General features: G+C 36.6%; 1 protein-coding gene across 1 annotated transcript in view; it reads left to right on the forward strand.

The window, feature by feature from the left end:
- The window catches only part of LOC103899194 (usherin), a gene marked incomplete at its 5' end in the record, with an annotated part of 310,634 nt that overhangs the window by 126,806 nt on the left and 162,934 nt on the right, over positions 1 to 20,894 (forward strand). The window contains 2 exons of the mRNA XM_019472152.1: positions 15,233 to 15,409; positions 15,555 to 15,557. Of these exons, the coding sequence (XP_019327697.1) occupies positions 15,233 to 15,409; positions 15,555 to 15,557 (180 nt within the window). The remainder of the gene's footprint in view (positions 1 to 15,232; positions 15,410 to 15,554; positions 15,558 to 20,894) is intronic.

A 20,894-nucleotide genomic window follows, 5' to 3' on the forward strand; every position in this document is an offset into this window, starting at 1 on the left:
ATAGTTGCACCCATCGCTTGAACTGGTGGCCCACTCTGCAGTACATTAAGCTATCAGTTTGGGAAGACTGGGAAACAGATTTTAGATCTCAGATCTGTAAGGTCACATAGGTGAATAGGTTTTGAAGCTTGTTGCCTAACAAGGGTTTGTTGCAGTGACCACGCTGATATTTTTGTAATTTCTGTGTATACAGCTCTCAATTGAAAAATCTTTATTGAAATTCATTACTATAAATAAAACTTCAAGCATCTGGTAGGAATATGAGTCTTTAATAGACGAACATGACATTTCCCAAACAGTGCAGTCACCTTCTCTTATTAAGAAGAATTTTAAATATGTTCTGTTGCAAAGCACTTAAAAGATTACTAGATGTCAAAATAATGTCTGTTTTGAAGGAACAGGAGATGGGGCAGAATTTGCTTGACTGGCTGGCCGGCCGAGTCATTCCAGCCATGACCTGTTTTTATCTGAAAGTAGGGATACTCAATTACATAATGCCAAGAACCACTGAAAAAAAAGCCCATCAGATATAGAGTATTATGAAAAAAAAAAATCAGAGATTTTGGCAATGCTTCTATAAAAATGTAGTATTTATTTACTTTACTTAGTGAGATATCTGTTTCTAAATTAAGTAGAATTAGAGAGAATTGAAGCTAAAGAAACCTGAATAAATATTTAAGCATGTCGGGGCATGTTGTAGAGGTATCTATACTTTGCTAATGTGGGGGTTATTGTGTTTGATCGAAGAGTTGGATTCATTATATCACTATCTTTTTCAACTGTAACTTAACTACATGGGACCTGAAAGGTCTACATTCGAACCTAACATTATCTCCATGGCATTTTTTTCCTTTTTTTTTCCTTTTTTTTTAAGTAAGAGATGTTACGCCTCTGAGGGATGGACTCATGAGATGATACACACTTTTTGAAGTGTGGAAATCCTTCTGCATAAGCATAGCCCCTGGACAGGGCAAAGGATACCACTATGAGAGCAAGCGATTTTTTTCTAATGAATATTGTATTTCTGTATTTTTACACCGCCATCCCTAATGTATATTGTGAAACTGCTTGATGTGTTATCTTATCAGTGCCCTACTATAGCATATGGTATGTTGAGATAGCAGGTTGATGACATGGAAAGTGTTTAAATAACATGTAACTTAACACTTTCTCTGTCATGAACTTCTTATTCCAACACTTTAGAGACACCAGCTGATCTAATGCTGAATATTCTATAGATGTCCCCAGGGTTAGTTCCTTTTTTGTCCTGTTCCAGATCTTTCAGATTTCACATATGTATGTCTCTGTCTGACTGTCTTAATATTCTATGTACGCTGTTTTTCCACCAAATGGGTCTGCCATTCATCCTATTTGTTTAAGATATCATAGAACTTTCCATCCAGCTGTTTTTACAAATATGCATACCTCATAGGAATTAAAGTGAACAGCCTGAGAACATACTGGTTATTTCCTTGTTATAATAAGTTGTGTTTAATTCTAGACTGTTTTCTAATGGGGCCAGGTCATCTTAAATTGTTTGCAAAAGATTTAATGTTGCTGTGGCGTTTTTTTGGGGTGGGGAATATTTATCCTCTTACAGTAAAAACAACAATACGTCAGTAAAGACAACATTGTAATACATAAAAGCAAGAGAGAATGTTCTAATTTTACAAAATTCTTTAAATTCCTGACTTTTGAATCCAATATAAATGTTTCTTAATGCATGTCCTGGTTTTTCATTGCTGTTTAGTTCTGATACTGCCAATGATACTTATTTTTGGATTTTTAGATACTAGCATGGCAAGGTCTTGGTAAATAGTGTGTGTCTAATCAACATTTATCAATAGCCAAATTGGAAGAGAAGGAAATACTATCATAAACTGATTGAAAAGGTTACTGCGGAATTGCAAGTGCGAAATGTAGATCAGCAGGAGATAGTTTGGATTTTCTGCCAATAGAGGAGGATACTGATAATGGATTTTTCCATAGTTTGACCATGCTTTAACAATGTATGCAAGAGAAATATCTGTATCAATAAGCCTTCATTTTCTAATTCAACTGTTTATTTTTCTGACAATCTTTCTCTTTGCAAGTACTTGTTAAAATACAGGAAGGAGCTTTGTTGGGTCTGTTTCACCATTCTGATCTATACAGGTATGTTTTCCAGAAGAGTATTTGTTCCCAGCAAACTGCATAGGGGATCAAATACGATTTTAGAAATTGAGGGCTCTGTCCCAATTCTGCAATGCTCAGGCAACATGTTTTCCTGCAAAGACAAGTTGCTTTGCCTCAAGTCATTTAGAAGAAGAAGCCTTAAAGAGGAATTTGTTTTGCAATTGGTTAGTCCAAGGCATGAAATACTAATATTACCAGATCACAAACAGCTTTTCTCTCTTTAAGAGGAGTTAAAGTTCTTATTATTATCGTATACACTTCCAATTCTCAGAGGACTTGAGGGGGAAAGAAAAGTGACAGTCAGGCTTATTTCCCTCAAGAAGTTTCCTCATTCAGCCCTGTTTACCCTCAGGGTGGTTTAAATTAAGTACAGGGTCATTTTTAATTGCATCTGGATATCTGAAATTAAGTTCTAGTACAGGAAGAATCAGGTATTACCTCTTTTCCAGAGGAGAGAGTTGGAGGAAATTCTTATCTTCCTACCTGTGTCAGATGACTGCATTAGCACAAAATGAATCCAAATCTGTAGTCCCCTGGATGTTGTGATGCATTTGAATGCAAGTTTGACATAAAGAGAATCCGTAATTAACTATATGTCCTTAGGGAGTTTCACAACACAAAGTTCCAGGGTTATACTCAGAACTCTTTGTTGCTCGTGAGTGTAGAAATCAATGTACATTATTTTCAGGTTTTTTGGGTTTTTTTTACTTTTTGTAGCTTCTGTTGTTGACACATCATCCAAGGTTCTTAATTTTCAGCAATGTAGTTCATCTGGTATTTTTGTAAAGGGAATATTATTCATCTGGTAACTCCGTTTATTTGAGATACTGTACCAGAAGGCTTCCTTGCAGCCTACTCATTCTCTTGGCAAACTGGAGAATTCTGACAGCAGAATACAGTATTTTCTGTTAAAAAGAAAAAAAAAAAGCTACATCTATAAACAAGTTCACTTTTACATATATTCATTAGAATTTGTTCATCTAATCTTTTAAGTTTAATATGTACTATATATAAAAATAAATAGAAGGAAGCACATACCATCTGTTAATTTGGCTTCTATTAGAAGGTTCCTCTTATAATCTTGATCGGGCACAGTGCTTTCAGTCCACACTCCAGTCAGAATTCAAATAGGGAATGTTAAGAATCAAGCTAGTGCATAAAAGCAATGTGTGCTGGGGGAAGACATGCCACCTGCAGATGCCAACAGAAGTGGGGAGAGGAATGCTGAAGCCTCTTAAAGTTCCTAGCCTGTCTTGTGTTGAAGGCTTGAGAATGGAGAATGAAAATTCTGTGGGATGTTATCTTCAAAGATGCAGAAGAAGGTAAGTGTTTTACATTTTGATCTGACAATTTAAAAAGAACACCACGGTTTTTGAGAATTAAACATGTTTCAGAAATGACTAAAACATTTCTGAGAGACTTGTTAGGCCAATTTTCATAGTGAATTTCTTTTAGACGTGGTTGTTTGCGTAATTACCTCAAAATATAAACATCTAAGTATAGATTTGCATTTACTGTTGCTGCAACTGAATATCCAATACCTGACAATAGATGCAAGTTTGGATGTGCTTTAATATTTGCAAGAAAAATTCTTTTACAAAAATGGCAGTATAGTCATTCCATATATGTAGTCAAAGCATACGATTTATTTTCAAGACAAGCTATTTCTTCAAAAACTTGCTATTTTTTTTTCGTATTTTGTTGAGTAGTGATTAAGTCTTTCCTCTCATGTAGCTGAATATTCCAGAAGCTGGTACCAAAGAAATCTGAATATTTTTTCCATAGTAGGTAAATATCAGGACTGTGTTCTTCCTGCATTTAATCACTTACCAAAGATCTTTATAATATCACGTGTTCCTCTGCCAGGGACAGACCATTATCTATTAAGGACAGGAAAAGTCATTCCAACTTTACTCCAGTAATTTAGGATTGCGCAGTAACCCTATACATTCTGCAACCTGAATTCCCTAGTAGTAATCCTTGATTATTATTTTTATATGATAGGCACACTAAATTTGACATTATTATTCTCAATAATTAATAATACTAATTATTAAGAAAAATAGTCCTTTCTTCAAGAAGCTGGCCCAAGGAGAGTAGAGATCCTTGACCTTAAAAGAAGGGTAAAGTTTTCAAAAGGAATGTGAATCTGAGAAATTGTGGGTGATATTAATGATATTGGTAATTTACCAGTTACCTTTGTAATATATAAAGAAATATTTAATCCATTTCAGTTTGTTGTACTGCTATGATGTTGCACAGTGCCTAAAGGTACCTTAGTGCCTTAATGTGTTTCTAATGCTAAGGACCCTGAAGCCGCTGAGGCTCTGGTGTTTTCCAGAGCCTCTCTGGAAGTATTTTCTGTTACAGTTCTTATGCTGTTATTCTTGGATTATTTTTCTCATGGCCTTGCACCTGCAAACCCCAGTAGTGTTGTTACAGAGGATCTTCATGGGAACAGCTATGATGCTGTGAGAATTGCCTCTCCCCACCAGGTCTTCACCTCCCAAAACCTAGTATGCAACTAAGTCGATGATAATAATTTAATTAATGCTTGATAAGTATTATCCATTAATATACGTACACAGATGTTTAGCGACCAATCAGTGCGCAACACTTGCACCATGTTAACATGCTCCACGCAGCACAAATAGCATCATAAATGGGAACAACCAACAGGGAGTTTGAGCAGTTCCCAAAGGAAAGTATACAGTGGCAGAGGGACAGCATGGCAAAAATCATCATCCCCACCGTGAGCAACAGCATTGGCATATTCATCATCACCACTGGCTGCACCAGAGAGACACCCTCCCCACTCCCAAAGTAGAATGCTTTTCTGGGAGCCCTGAGCTGCTTTTCCAAGTCAGCCATTAAGGAGATTTTTCATATTTCATCCTCTTCCTCCCTCATTTCCTCTGTCTATCTCCTTAGTTTTAGCTACAGACCTCACTAATAAAACTCACTAGTCCTAAAGGTGTTAGTGGGGGGGAAAAAGGGGATGTGTGATCCATTTTCAAATAGTCATGTTTAATCTGTTCACTAGAGCAGGACTTAGGGGTATTTTGGCACTGAGTAATGTGTCATTTAAAGTTTGATTTGCATGGCTAGAAAACTCATAGTTTTGCATGCGCTTTAGGACGATTATTGGGTAAAGTTTAGTCAAACTTCAGTATTTTTTGAACAGCTTCACAATACACCACCTACTAGCATGATCTCCTTCAGCACCAGATATGCTTTTCTTTTCTATTCCTTGGTACAGGTGTCTCAGAGGAAAGCAAAATGAAAGCAGTATCTCTCTAATTTCTACATTGGACAGTTTCTTTGATGAAGACTCTAGCATCAGACTGCAGATAGTGTTTTAACTGATCTTCTGCATCTCTCTATTCACATAGTTATGTTTTTGTCACATGTACACTGGTCTGTTTCTATATTGTGCGGTGTAATTTATTTGCTTTTGTGTTTTAAAGCAGATATGTAAGGCTGAACCCCATTTCTGTGAGGAACGTCTTATCAGTTCTTACAGGCTGAAATTCCTAGTGACTGCCAATAGCAGGATAGTCTCTGAGGCCATCCCCGCTCCCTTGGAATAGTCTAGGGAATAATAGCAATCTTCTGGAGATGGCACTGGTAAACACTATTGAGTAAAAGGGAATTCGCCAATCAGTTCTCCTATGAAAAGTCTGTTAGTTAATGAATGTCTTCTAGAGTTTTTAACCCACAGGAAGGCTGAGGAGGCTATACTGACGGTGCTTAGGTATCTTCTGCAGATGAAGAAATTGTGTTTGAATACTTGCATGTGTTGGTTTCAAACAAATATGCTTCTCTTTAGAGACTAATGTAAAATGTATCTATTTTCTCAGGTAGAGAAAGCGTTATGAAAATTGGGGTTTGACACCCTTTGATGAAGTTTTTATTTGAACTGTACAAGGGCAATCAAATTAGATTTTGACTGTAACTTTCTAGTGTTATGCCAGAAAGATCAAGATACTATGGTAGGTCATCCTTTTATGTGCAGTTGATATGGCTGTTTATATTACTCTACACGTTTTTGCCCTAAATAGGCTAGAGGGAGCTACTCTATAAGTAAGTACAACAAACACTCACCTGAGTGATTCTGTGGTTCTTTCAATCTACACGTGCATCATTTATGATGCCTCATATAAGGTGACTGGAAAAGCCAAAAGAATGTCTTATGTCAAATAAAAATCCTAGATCAAGTTTAGAGCTTCATTTCTTCCAAAGTATTACAACTAAGTGTAATGGCATTTGACAGTATTGACATTTTTTATATGACTTCTTTTGGCTAACTCAGCATTCTGAAAAAATAAATAGTGTTCTCTCTTTGTGATTGAAAGGGTTAAATCATACCAATTCATTACCACTCACAAAAGGATTTATTTTGTTCTCATAAATCAGTTTTATTCCACATTTTTATTATTCCCTTGGGTCAGCTGCTCCAATTGAAATCAATACAAGTGCAAGTGACACAATCAATCTAGATATTTGATTATGGATTTGAGAGTCCCGGTTCTGCTCTGTGTGTTTAGCTAGTCTCCTTCTGATAGTGTCCCTGGAGAATGGAAAATTCTTATTGGCATCCATGAATTATGGGCATAGATTCAGAAACCAGATACTGTGATAATCTCCATTTATGTACTGCTGCAGCTAGAGAAAGAATGTTCTAACCATGGAAAAACGAACTTGAAGATTTTAAAGCTAACTGTTTCTGAAATTGTGTGTAAAATCCCTCCTAAAATAAACTTTATAAAGTCTCATCATTTGTTTATAACCCCCCTCAAACAAAATGGTTTAAATCAATAATTATATGCTCTATCATTAGCTTAACATCACAAGTACAGCAAACGTTTCTGCTATCGATGCCTTCTGGTCATTTATAGACAATGTGGTGTTATGCCACTTGGGGTACTAAACTGTGCTGGGATGCTTTCTCCTGTTCATGTTGGGATAAGAGCACCTGGGCACTGGAAGCCTGTGTGAAATCCATATAAGTTGGTGCTACTCGTAGAATGCTTTCCAGAGTTGGGTGGCCTCACCCTACTTTATGATTTCTTTAGGTCATGGACTGAGTTCTTACAGTATGTCCCTCCAACACTTAGTACAGTGTGTGTGTGGGTCCAGGACTGATGCCCCTTGGTGCTGTTGCAGCAAAGTGAGTTACAATACAGATGAAGATACAGCAGAGATGTAACACTATACTGAATACATTGTTTTAACTGGAAGGTCTAAATGAGACAGACTCGATTGCAAGACTCGTTGGACATTTCTATGTTTATGAAAGAGTAATGAGCAAACCTAAAACAGTAATTCAAGTAACAAAGTTTTTCCTGACAGTTTCATCTACAAATACAGAGTTTTTAAGTTGAAAGCCTCATGGCACTGACCTGGAAGCTCAAAAGGGTAGACCACACACCAAACACTCTTTGCCTGCCATCGTAACAGAGCCTAATCTTGGCTGTTGTCATTAACTATCCATGGGGTCTGTGCTAACTTTCTTGTATGAGCTCCCCCATCAAGCTGTGGGCTTTATTCATATTTCAGTCCATAGAATTAATTAGTATATAAATGCACATTCCTTTGTGTTTGTAACACTAATGATCAGTTATTTCTACTGACAGGAACATGCTTTCATCGTAATGATTACCCCTGCTTTGCCTTAGGGTTCTTGAAGTATTCTGCAAATTTTCATAGAATCATAGAACAGCTGAGGTTGGAGAGCACCTCTAGAGATCATCTAGTCCCACCCCCCTTCTCCAAGCAGGGTCAGTTGGAACACATTGCCCAGGACAGTGTCCAGTTGGGTTTTGAATATCACCAAGGATGGAGACTCCACAACCTCTCTGAGCAATTTGTTCCACTGTTCGACCAACCTCAAAGTAAAAAAGTTTTTTTTCTTAGGTTTAAACAGAATTTCTTGTATTTCTGTATGTGCCCATTGCCTCTTGTTCTGTTGCTATATACTGCTGAGAAGCGTCTGGCTTCTTTACACCCTCACGTCATATTTACACACATTGATCACATCCTTCACCCTCCAGGCCTTCTGTTCTTGACGCTGAACAGCCTCAGTTCTCTCAAACTCTCTGTGTGTGACAGATGCTTCAAGCCCTTAATCATCTTTGCATGGACTCCACTCCAGTAAGTCTATGTCTGTCTTGTACTGGGGAGCCCAGAACTGGGTTGAGCACTCCAGACGTGTCTCAACAGGGCTGAATAGAGATGAGGGATCCCCTCCCTTGACCTGCTGGCAATGCTCCTCCTAATGCAGCCCAGGAGGCTATTGGCTGCCTTTGTTGCAAGGACTCATTGCTGGCTTGTGTTCAACTTGTTGTCCACCAGGACCTCCATATCTTCTTTCAAAGCAGAAAAGCTGCTTTCCAGCATCAGCCTCCAGTCTGTACTGGGTGCCAGCTCAGGGTGATGGACAGAACATTCAGCATCTGCATTCTGTAAGTCTCAAGACAGTCTAAGATAGCTGTACCAAATTTAAGTCTGTGAAAAGTCACAGAAGGTGGCTTTGCCTGTTTTTTAGTGAGGGAAACTGAGCTGCCAAAGAAGCAACTTGAGTAGTCCAGTCAGAAACTACATCTGGGTCTTTGAGCTTTCAGATTTCTGCTGTATGTGGCCATGAGAACTTTCATCTTGTTCTTTAAATGTTTTCTATTTTTCAGTCTTAAAACTAAAGGCTTCTTTAATTACCAGGGAAAAAGGAAAAAGCTAAGGTTTTTCAATGCAGATAATGTGAACTGTTCATTATTTCAGGAAAATAAATATTTTGGATTCGTAGTTTTGCCAGTTTGCTACAGTGCTTTTAAACTACCCATCTACTATAGATCTACTACAGCAACTCCCCCTAGCCCATGAGAATGAAGGTTTCCTGTCATAAGAGAGACTTTAAGTTTTGGACTCCGTTTGATGGACTGAGACCATGATATGTCCTTAGGAACAATACATCTGTCAACTCAGGAGCAGAGGAACAAATAGTGGTTGAGGAGATCGAGGTGCAAGCACAAAATCCCCCCCCAACACCTTGTTGAAAAGAGAGGTATGGCGTCAAAGCACAGAAACCACTTCATAAGATCAGTATAACAATTGGGATGATGACTGGAAAACAGTTCATTATTACAGTTCCTAAGAAAAGAGAGTCACCAATAATGATGGGGAAAGATTTTTAGCTGTTTTTTATTGGGATAATCAAAATAATGGAAAGTCACGTTTTTTATCCTGAATACTGTGCTAGCAATAGTGGGAAAGGCAGAGAGGGAGAGAAGAAGAATCTTAGCTGGGAGGAAAAAAGTAGCTTGTGTGGAAGTAAACGAGGCTGAAGAACAGGCAAAACTAATGGACAAAAGAATGAGCTTACCGAAGAGGAAGTGTGCATATTGACAGAATTTCCCCCAAAAGACTTGGTGCCAGAGAGCCAGGAACCAGGACAGGGACAGAAAATGGTGCTCAATGAGGATGAGACCAATGGAAGGATAAGGAAAGGGGGTGAACAAGTGAGGGTTTTGTTTCATTTTTATTTTGCTATTCTGACATTAACTTTTTCTGTGGCCCAAGATAACATGCTTAACCTCTGTATGCTCACACACATATAAAGCAGGCATAAAAATAACTAAGTTGTTGTGCTAGTTAACTAAGTAATCTTTATATAATTCTTTAGATCCTCATATAAACTTCCTTGACCTGGATTTTTTCTACCTTTAGTCTTTGAGTAGTCTTCTACAGTGGGAATAGTTCTGCTTCTATCTGTTTGAATATTGTGGAGTAACATGCTCTCTAAGTAAAAGAGGTTATCAAGACATGTATATACTTAATGGAAACAGTATAGATTGATAATAATATTTCAAAGCGTGACACAAAGCCTTAAACTCACCCCAAAAATACCTTTTGCCATGCACTAGCACACAATATGTGGTGTACTCTTGTGATTGAAGCCTCACGTTATCTTGAAATAGTAATATTGAAAGAAAATAATAGCTCATTAAACATTTGTGATGATAAGACTTAAGTGTTTCAGGCTTAAGTACCTTTTAGGTGGAAATCTCTCTGCATTTCACAAACTATGGTCCTGTAATATCATTTAAATTCAAACAAATCTGGGGGTAAGATGGGCAGTCAGCCAATTTCTAGGACACTGCAAATAGGAATAGGTAGAATTCTGTTTTACAAAGGCAGCTCAGTTGTTGAAGCCCTGTAAGAATACGAACAGAGTAGTACAAGGAAGGCGATTTTTAAACAATATCTTCTGTATAAAGATGGCTAGCTGTTGATGATTAGGGAAAGAAAAGCATGTGAGTGCCCGGTGCTATTTTCCACTAGCATGGCCTCCTTGCTTCCTGAAGTTAGCAGCATAGTTGTGTCAATGTGTTTGTGATACCGACACATTAGACTGGTTACGTTTAAGCTTATTACTTTAATAGTCAGCAATGCAATGATAGTAATAAAAGTATTTAGTAATTTGGAAAGGATTGCCCATACATATGAAACATGAGGTTTTGCTGTTTAAAACACAAAAGGAAACATCTCAATTTATTACCTTTTTCCTTAAAAACATTAATTTCGATCCAGATGTGAAGAGTACATTTAAATGTGGCTTTTTTTTGAAAAAAACCCAATTTTTAAATGTGAGATGAATGCTTTTAGTTTGTATTATTTCTTTTTCCATTGCAGTCTTTGTCATGAGAATGGTTTCATGTTGTACCATTTCCTGCGCTCCTTACAACCTTTGTCACATGAATAAGATATCAGAACGCTAATGACTAATATACAGTATTCTGTGTCTGCTGATACTATACTGTACTACTGTGACCTTTGCAATATTATGTATTCTGATTGGCTGTCCATTTCACCTCTTCCCCACAAGTTAATAAGGCTGTAAAAAGGAGAGAACTTGAAATGGCCAGCCAGTCAAATTACAGAATATTGAAAAGGTCAGAGCAGTACAGCACGCAGAAAAAAATTACGGAATATATGAGGCATTAAAATTCTTGTGACAATGATTATAACAAGAATGGAAAAGGATACCCATTTATGTTATTTCAATCTAGTGAACCCCATAGGATGATGGACCCAGGACAGCAGTAATTTACGCACCACCGACCCACAGCATCTTTATTCACCTATTTACAGTAGTACTCAGTAACAGGAATGCACATCTGCTTGGGAGCCCCCTTCAAAGTGTTCACCCAAAACCATAGTGAACCTTCAAACACAGATACTCACCAACTAGAGTGCTGTGCAAAGCTTAGCACTTTTAAACAATGATTTTGAATGGAATATGTATTTGTGTATCTTTTTAATGTAAGCATGTTTTATTACTTGACTTTGTTTCAAGTATACATAGTTTTTAAGTATGTATATGGATATTCTTTAGCCCTAATTTCTTCATTTGGATAATGTTTTCCTGAAAAACTGAGATACTTTGATCTGGTATAAACTAGGAATAAACTGAGAACAGCACAGCTTTTTCTCAAATACCAGATTTAGCCAAAGAAGTCCCTCAGAAATATTGGGGGAAATATGGGGAACCTTATGAGCAGGAAGGCTAGTAAAAGAACAAAACCATCACAATGCAAAAATATGGAAAGATTAAGGAGCATGGGGAAGCCTTTCATGTCTGCAAAGGGTTTAGTCTTTTTTGAGAGGCTATAGGAGATGGTGGCTCTGAGCCCCCTTCCATCTGAATTCATCTTTTGGTAAGGGTGCTTGTGTGTCTAAGTGTTGAAGGATGTGGTGAGCCAGTTCTAGGAGTTTGTTTTCTGCCTCCTTAGTGAGGTTGTTCATGTTAGCTATGTCTTGAGGGGATCTTTCTTGTTGGAGCGCTGGTAACTGTTTATGGCAGAAGTTACGAGGCAGAAATGTGCAGTAATAAGGAGGTGTTCTGGTAGAAACCACTTGTCTGAAGTAAAACAATGTCTCTTAGGACTTTACCAGTGTCTGAGGCAGCTGCTGTTTAGGTCTGCGGCAGACTCGCTGGTGGGCTACAGTAGGACCTGTGAGCAGGATGGAGAGAAAAACACACACAAAAAATGGAAAAAGAGAGGCTTCATCCATTTATACTCACAAATAGGGTCCACACTGAAGCAGCCTAGGCAGGAATGGCACGGAGCGATATGACAGGGTTATCGCTGTATCGCTTTCTGTCAGGCTGAACCTATGTGTCTGCATTTTCCAGCCCACTGAAAGCAAAGTTTAAGCAGTGAGAAGTGGCAAAGCTGCATATTGCAAGTCATCCCCAGCAAGACCTGCATTTTAAAAATGTTCTTCTAATATTTTACTTGCCAGTAGCAGTAAGTTGCTTGGCTGGCAACCGGGATAAAAACCCCTTTTGTCTGTGTAAAATTCAGCTTAGGAAACTTGCAAGTGCACCTCAGCTTTTTATTAGAAGCAATGAAAAATTTTGAATTGCTATGTTGTCTAACTCATTGTAAATTTGCAAGTTCATTTTTGAGCTGAATAAAATGGTTATCTAATTACATACTTCTCCTAATTATTGAGTAATTATATACTTCTTATAATTGCCGAGTAATCACTCTGCTATAACTAGAATTTAATGTTACAACTAATTGTATAATTACTGTATATTAATGTTGTTATCCAGGCAACTTGGAATAGAGTGTTATCCTTTTAATTCCTTTTCTGTTACTCAAAACTGTATTTTTAAAAATATAGCATAGTTAGCCATTGGAAGAAAGATTAATAGTGGAATAAAAATATCAGCAGAGGAAATACATGCTTTCATTCTGGGATCAGGTGGATGAGAATAAAAATATTAACATGTTAAAACTGTACTGTAGGTAGAAAAAGTTGAATTTTCTCATGCATTGGGCACATAAATTGCTGTTAGGGAGCCTACTTTTATGCTTGAGGTTTGAGTCTATCCTATGTGGCTTGATCTGTCAACACTGGATTTTTAAACTTTCCTACACACTGTAGGTGAAACATTTTAAAAACGCATCTCTTTTCACAGCCAGCCGAGTCCTTAAGTGTTTCACATCACTAGGACCTTAAGAATGTATATGTCAGTTGACCATTTCTAATGGCTTTATTGTTGTTAATAAAAAAATAGGTCCATATAACAGTCTCGTGTTGTTGGGTGGGCGTCGCAAATAGTAAGTCGTAGACTACCTGGTGGTGCACAGAAAAACTGTGATAGATAATGGGAGAAACGTGCTTTGTTGGATTGTATCTACTCCCAAATCACACACAGGGACAGTTTCACAAAGATGCAGAAGGAGGGTTTGATATACAATTGAAGAGCTGAAAGATCAAGTAACACAGATGCATTTTTCTAGTGCTGGCTGAGTAGCCTAGGTACATAAGAGTAATCTCAGACAAAGTAACTTTTCTTCTGCAGAATTGATATGTCTGTATGTGGAATGTGTAAAATGTGATTGTTGTTCTTGCATGATAAGAAGCTTTACCTCCATTGCTGGGGTCTCTCAGGCTAATGTCGAATTCAGTGAAATCCAAAATAAATCCATCAGGTTTCATGAAATTACTCTACATTCACACTACTGTAGTCTGGGCAGTCTGGTGCTACGGCATGGTGTAATCCAGGTAGACTTTGAGCAATGAGGAACTAGGCTACAAGGCAGACTTATAAAAAGAGTTTTCTAAAACTCTCCCCCTCCCCAAAACCTCAGAAAGTAAGTTTGCCATATGTTACCAGCAGAATAACCGAAAACACCCTTTGAGCAGCTCTGTGAACATCAAAATAATGGAATGGCTTGGACTTGTACCGTAAGTGAATCACAGATTATTTATAGGAATCCCAAAGTTAGAGCAAAGTCCAGATAACTCATTCATGGTAAAATGTAATGAGAGCATGACTGAAATGTACTGCATATGCACATGTTAGTGCACATCATAGAAATATGGAATATTTGAAAAACTGTTTCAGGTTTAATAACACGTCAGTTTTAATAGTTCAGTTGAAATTTGCATAAAAATGAGTAAACCCAATGAGTTTCACTTAAAAAATTAATTAAAAGAGAGTTTTTTTAAATCTATCTTATTTAGATTTTGTAGAGGACTCTGATGTGTATATTCAATCTTCGGCCTGTGACAATGCCTTAATTTAAGATATTTTTAATAGTTACATTCTGTTTAATCTCTTTCTCATACCTGTGGTCTCAGACTTGTGTGATTCTGCTGTTGTTTGTAATGCAGAATTTCCATCGACTTCAATGTGAGAGCTCTCCATGGAATGATGGATAGTAGTAATAATATTAATCATTTATATAGCACTTTATACGTTCAAAATATTGGATAATCTTTAAATGAGCTCAGCTTTGCTCTCAGATACGTGAGTGAAATCTTCATTGACTCAAAAAAAAAAATTGTTACTTGACATACAATTTTTTTATTTTCCAGTCTTACTCATCAGGTATTTTGAAAAGGTTTATTTTGTTATTTTTGTAGGGTAGAATATTGTCTTATCTTAAGTTTGAGAACTTAAAAGGGTTGTAAAGGACATGTAGGTTGCTGTGGTGTCCTCTGATGATTTTAACTGATAAACCAAATACTTCAAATCCCTGTATTATCTTTGAGAGGACTGCAGGCCATGCTGGAAAGCATGTGTTTCTTACTGCATGTGACTAATTCTTATGTATGCAATGGAGTTAGCTTATAAACTCCTAAGGTAAGTGTTTTTCTAGTGAATTCAAGAATTTTTACCAGTTTTTCATAGGCATAAGAATTAATCTTAATGTTTTGAATTTGCATTTATCACACAACTGTTCTAGAACAAGAGTAATTTCTGAAAACTGGCTTCTGTTTGCAGTATATAGCAGTCAGCTTTGCAACTGCATGGTTGGTTCATTTGTTTTACAAGTACCACAAACTGTTGGCAAAAGGAAGAGAAAATGGTGAATAATATTTTTTCTTCCAAATAGGCCATTTTTTGGTGTTATTGGTATCTGTGGCAACTTTTCATTTGAGTAGAAATAAGACTTGGTTCATAAAGACAGCGAATTGTAGCAGATACAAGGTCTAATGTTTGTTCTTCTCCCCCCTCCCCTTTTTTTTTTTTTTACAGCTAATGCTAATTATTCTATTGTAAACGGTACTCAGATGTTATGCAGCAGCAACGAATCCAATGTATGGGTACCCATTAAAGGACTGATTCCATTTTCTAACTACACAGTACAAGTGGATGCTTCCAACAGCCAGGGCAGCTTGATAAGTGATGCTATAACAATAGTCATGCCTCCAGGTCAGATGTTACAGCAGCAACGAATCCAATGTATGGGTACCCATTAAAGGACTGATTCCATTTTCTAACTACACAGTACAAGTGGATGCTTCCAACAGCCAGGGCAGCTTGATAAGTGATGCTATAACAATAGTCATGCCTCCAGGAGGTAAGTATGAAAAAGTGCTTTTTCTGTGCATGTAACAATTACACAAATACTCTGTTGAACAAAACGTTATTTATTATTGCAACTGAGGACTGGAAGTTCAGAAGAATATGTTTGCATTAGTAGTTCTTACTAACAAAATTGTTCTTTTCAGCTTCTAATTTGTCACATTACACAATTTAAAAACTAGAGAATGAAAACAGGTAGTTGTATAGATAACGTTATGTAGGTGAGAAGTGCATTATATACTTCATTTTTTTTTCTGTGAATGGTATTGTATTCCATCATGGATGGCTAATCTAATCTAAGAATATAGAGAAAATCACCTGCGTTTTGTAATCTGTTTTAGAATAAAAGTTAAGTGCTGACAAAAAGCACTTACTGGATAGACTTAGATAATTTGTTTAATAATAGTAATATAAACCATTGGTAATTGAGCCAATATCCACAAACTGGTGTAGCTGTAAGAAAGTCAATTGCCATGTGCTGATTTACAGTGAATGAGGCTCTAAGCCACTTTGGATGTTATCTTCATAAAAATTTGAAATAAGAGAAGTGAGCAAATACTCCCTAAACTCTGTGCATATATTTTTTATTCTTTACTTTAAATGAAAGCTTAAATTTACAGCTGATGTATATGTGTTCCTTCTGCATTCTCTTTTCATGGAAATCCTAGTGGATTAGCTTTTGTTGAACAAATGCCAGTGGAAACAATGAATTTAAGGCAATTTTTAATTCTAAAGCGAGAGCCCAACAAAACTTGATCTTGAGAGATGTGTAGGTGTAGCTGATGAGCAGGAATAGTGTAGAGTGACACACATATCATTTTAAAAAAAAAAAAAAAAAAAAAAAAAGGAAAAGAAAAACAAACAAAAAATCCCATAAACCTTACAGCTCAAAAATACAATTACACTTGGAACAGTTTGCTTGCAAACAGATGGATTGGTTTTGGGGCCAAACCAACAGAAAGACTTCTGAAAAGTGCATAAATAAAATGCAGAGTTTGTATGACAGATTACTGAGCAAGAAGGAAAAGGTAGATTCCCAACACATTTTATACTTTTCCAATCTGATTGCCGAATTATACCTAATATTAACAAATATACGTTGTCATATAATAATAAAATCTCATCTGAGTTTTACCGCTCGTTTAAGACTGAGCAGTAAGACACTGACATTTCTAATCCCAATGTCACACTTCAATTTTGCATGGAGAAATAACAAAATTTGGTAGTGAAAATTTTACCAAAGAAGGTGGTAAAGGATCTTTAAAGATAGGCAAGGTTGTGCACAAGTTTATGGCAGCCATTAAGATACACTTTCTTTCATCATTAGATTGTTGTTGATTACAATTAGAAAACTTATAGCTTTGAAATGATCTTTTTTATGACCTTGTGGTAGTTTAAAAGCAATACCTCATTGATTAAATAGGTTTTAGTTCATGCTTCCTTTTAGTTAATGATCTGAAAACATATTATCCTGATTTACACATAAAATCATGCTGAAAAGCATGTGGCATTCACTAGGATATGTGTGTTTAAGTAGAATTAAATTAGCAGTGAGAGTTATTAAAGAAATCTTCCATACTAGTGTCCAGTGGACTGTGATCTGTAGTGAAATGAATAATAAATGAAGCAGTGCATATGAAAGAAGTACTCTCACACACACTACATTCTCACTATACGTGTACACACATACAGACACACACGTGTATATCTAGGACAATGTATGCTTACTTTACTATGATGTTTATTATAATGACTCTTTGAATGCCATACAATTCCATTGCATGCTAAATTATGAGTATAATGGTAATTTTACACTGGGCTGTATTCAGTGCCTTCCCTTACTTTCTAAATCATTAAATGAAATCTAGATGCTACTAAAATCAGAAGGAATTTTATTTTTTACTTCAGTGGCCAAGATTTCACTTTGACAGAAGTTTTGTTTGATCAAAGAGTGAAAGAGGTCTCATTATATACAAAATCACAGCCTTTTAGTGAGTGTTAGAATGTAGCATTCTCTTTTCAAGGATAACAAAAAAAACTGTTTCAAAAATTTGCATTGTGGGGGGTACGTCATGGAGCTTGATGGAAGATTGTGTAAGAGGGAGAGTGATAGAGGACAAAGGAGAATTCAATTTTGAAGTTACTGCAGATCAGAGTTTTTCACTCATGATACAAATTTTCTTCCAACATGCATTTTTTTCAATTATGATACAAATTTTCTTCCAACATGCATTTCTTTTGTTTCATTTTTTATTTAAAATGTATTGCACATAGTATAAAGCACACCAAATCTTTAGTGTTACCTGATTCAATATGTCTTAATTTCTCATCAAGCTGATTTGCCGTGCTTAAATTCAATGCTTAAAAAAAAAAAAATCTTAGAAATAAGGGATATATTTTATCTAAGCTCTTGACTAAAATTGCAGTGCAAGTTCAAGAGTTCTTGGAAATATTAGAAAAAATAAAAACTGAATCCAAATGTTAATCCATAAATATGAAACTTTCTTTTGACCCTTACCCTGTAGTGGTCTGGAGTTACTAATGGGGTTAGGATTTCAACTCTTAATGGGACTTGGTGCATTAGTGTTTTGTATGCATGGAATTCAGCATTCAGTTTAATAAGTGGTTGACATTGGTGATGTCCCTTAATTTGCTTAAATCTAATTGGCTCTTTTATCAGTCAAACCTGTATGGATTGGCAATTGATCAGAAAGGGTCAGCCATGACTGTGCATGTACTTAAATGCTGGAACCACCAGTTAAAGTCACTGTTGCATAATAAGAAGCTGAAACCATGAGAACAAATGATCTTCAGAGTCGGAAGGCAAAAGAAAGTGGAGAAGTTTTCAGGATATTCAAGTTCAGAACAAAGGCATTATGGAGTATATAAATTTTAAATACACTGCTTTTTGCCTCAAGACTTAAAGCTTTTTTTTCCAGATGAACTGAAATCTTGTCTGAAACTGTCTTTGTTACATCAAAGAACTGCATAGAAAGGTGAAAGAGATGGAAGAACCATAAAAGGGCATAGTTTAAAATGATTAGTGACAAATTTTATACCACAGAGGTAGAAGTAAATTTTTTTGAGTTTTATATTTTTTTCCAAAAAGAATAAATTTGTTCTATTTATCTTGTCCTAAACTGCTTTGGTAGAAGTTGTAAAAAATAATATACTAGCCAGTGCTTCACATTAATTTGAGGATGCCAGAAAGTAAAAGATCTCGAGAACAAATTGTTTTAGAATTAATTTAATTAGGTAAATGAATTGAAATGATACAGCAGATATAAAACTGCAAAAATCTGGGAGAAAGTCTTCCGTATGGAGTCCTTGGTTATAGATTTATCTTCTTAATGAGCGCTATTTCTGATGTAGTGGCACATAGAGGACCCCATTAATTTAGGATTGCTTTGTAATAAGAGCTGGTAAGCTAACAGAAAAGAAGGTTGCAATCACTACTGTTAATAGCTTATACTCTAGTTAAATCCATTTGTTCCCTGCCTTTGACCACAAAAACCCTAGACTGGAAGGGAATGAGAAGTCCTGTATGCAGAAAGGAAGAAGATAGATTATGTTGAAAAAATAGGTGCAAAGAGAGATAGCAGAGAGAGACAGACTGCTGATCAGATGGGAAGCAGGAGGGTGGAGGCTCAGTCATCACCTCCAAAGCACAGAAAACAACTGGATTCCCAAGTAATGACAGGAGGTATGAAGCTTGTTGCGGATGGTAATTCTGGATCACATAGCAGAGTTGTCTCTGTGTGGTTACTCGTGTTGGGGATTACAAACCGTTAACTTGGTGCTGACTTATCTATAGAAAAGAGCCTCGAAGAATTGATATATATTCACTATGTAAAAAATAGGGGAAAAAAATGTTTGCCTAAAGCAGTCTCTTTAATCTCTGCCATAATTTATGAAGTATGTTGTTCGTTTATATGCTCTATCTGTGATTTGCATGACATAGGAATGTCTAGCTGTGAAAGATGTCAGATTTTGCCTTGGACTCTTAAGCACCTGCCCTTTGCTGGTCCCTTGTTTGCGTATGGGAATCTGCGTGCCTCTGCCTACAAACTCGGGCTAGTTCTCAGCAGCAAAAGTGAGCCTACAAACTTGTAGCTGTTGATGTTTGTTCAACATCTACAGAGGATGGTGTCCTGCAACCAGAGGATTTCAGCCACTGTTAGTTTAGGTAGCAACACCTCTGAGTCTGGATATTGAACCACATCATAGGATTATTGATCTAATTATGCAAACAAGTAAGAACCACATCATACAACTTATATTCACATCTGAAAGCATTTGCTCATGCAAGTTGATCACTGAAGCCAACAGGCCTCCTTATATGAATTAATATTCAGTAAATAAAGCAAACTGATGCTGTTAGGCCAGAATTATTTAGGAAGAAAAATCAAACCTGAATATGCTAGAATTTTCCCTGTGAGACAGGTTTGTTTTTCTGTGATGGTCAGTATCACACTAAGAGTCACACCATAAAACTTGTTTTGAGAGGATTTCCTTTACTTCAAATTTCAGTTATTTCTGAGACATTATTTGTTTTTCTCATTTCTCTCATTTTTTCTAGTCTGTCTTTCTAAATAGGGGAAAAAAATGTTTGCCTAAAGCAGTCTCTTTAATCTCTGCCATAATTTATGAAGTATGTTGTTCGTTTATATGCTCTATCTGTGATTTGCATGACATAGGAATGTCTAGCTGTGAAAGATGTCAGATTTTGCCTTGGACTCTTAAGCACCTGCCCTTTGCTGGTCCCTTGTTTGCGTATGGGAATCTGCGTGCCTCTGCCTACAAACTCGGGCTAGTTCTCAGCAGCAAAAGTGAGCCTACAAACTTGTAGCTGTTGATGTTTGTTCAACATCTACAGAGGATGGTGTCCTGCAACCAGAGGATTTCAGCCACTGTTAGTTTAGGTAGCAACACCTCTGAGTCTGGATATTGAACCACATCATAGGATTATTGATCTAATTATGCAAACAAGTAAGAACCACATCATACAACTTATATTCACATCTGAAAGCATTTGCTCATGCAAGTTGATCACTGAAGCCAACAGGCCTCCTTATATGAATTAATATTCAGTAAATAAAGCAAACTGATGCTGTTAGGCCAGAATTATTTAGGAAGAAAAATCAAAAACCTGAATGCTAGAATTTTCCCTGTGAGACAGGTTTGTTTTTCTGTGATGGTCAGTATCACACTAAGAGACACCATAAAACTTGTTTTGAGAGGATTTCCTTTACTTCAAATTTCAGTTATTTCTGAGAGATTATTTGTTTTTCTCATTTCTCTCATTTTTTCTAGTCTGTCTTTCTTTTTTTCC

This window comes from Aptenodytes forsteri, unplaced genomic scaffold (genome assembly GCF_000699145.1).
Source record: "Aptenodytes forsteri isolate BGI_AS27 unplaced genomic scaffold, ASM69914v1 Scaffold195, whole genome shotgun sequence".
Lineage (NCBI taxonomy): Eukaryota > Metazoa > Chordata > Aves > Sphenisciformes > Spheniscidae > Aptenodytes > Aptenodytes forsteri.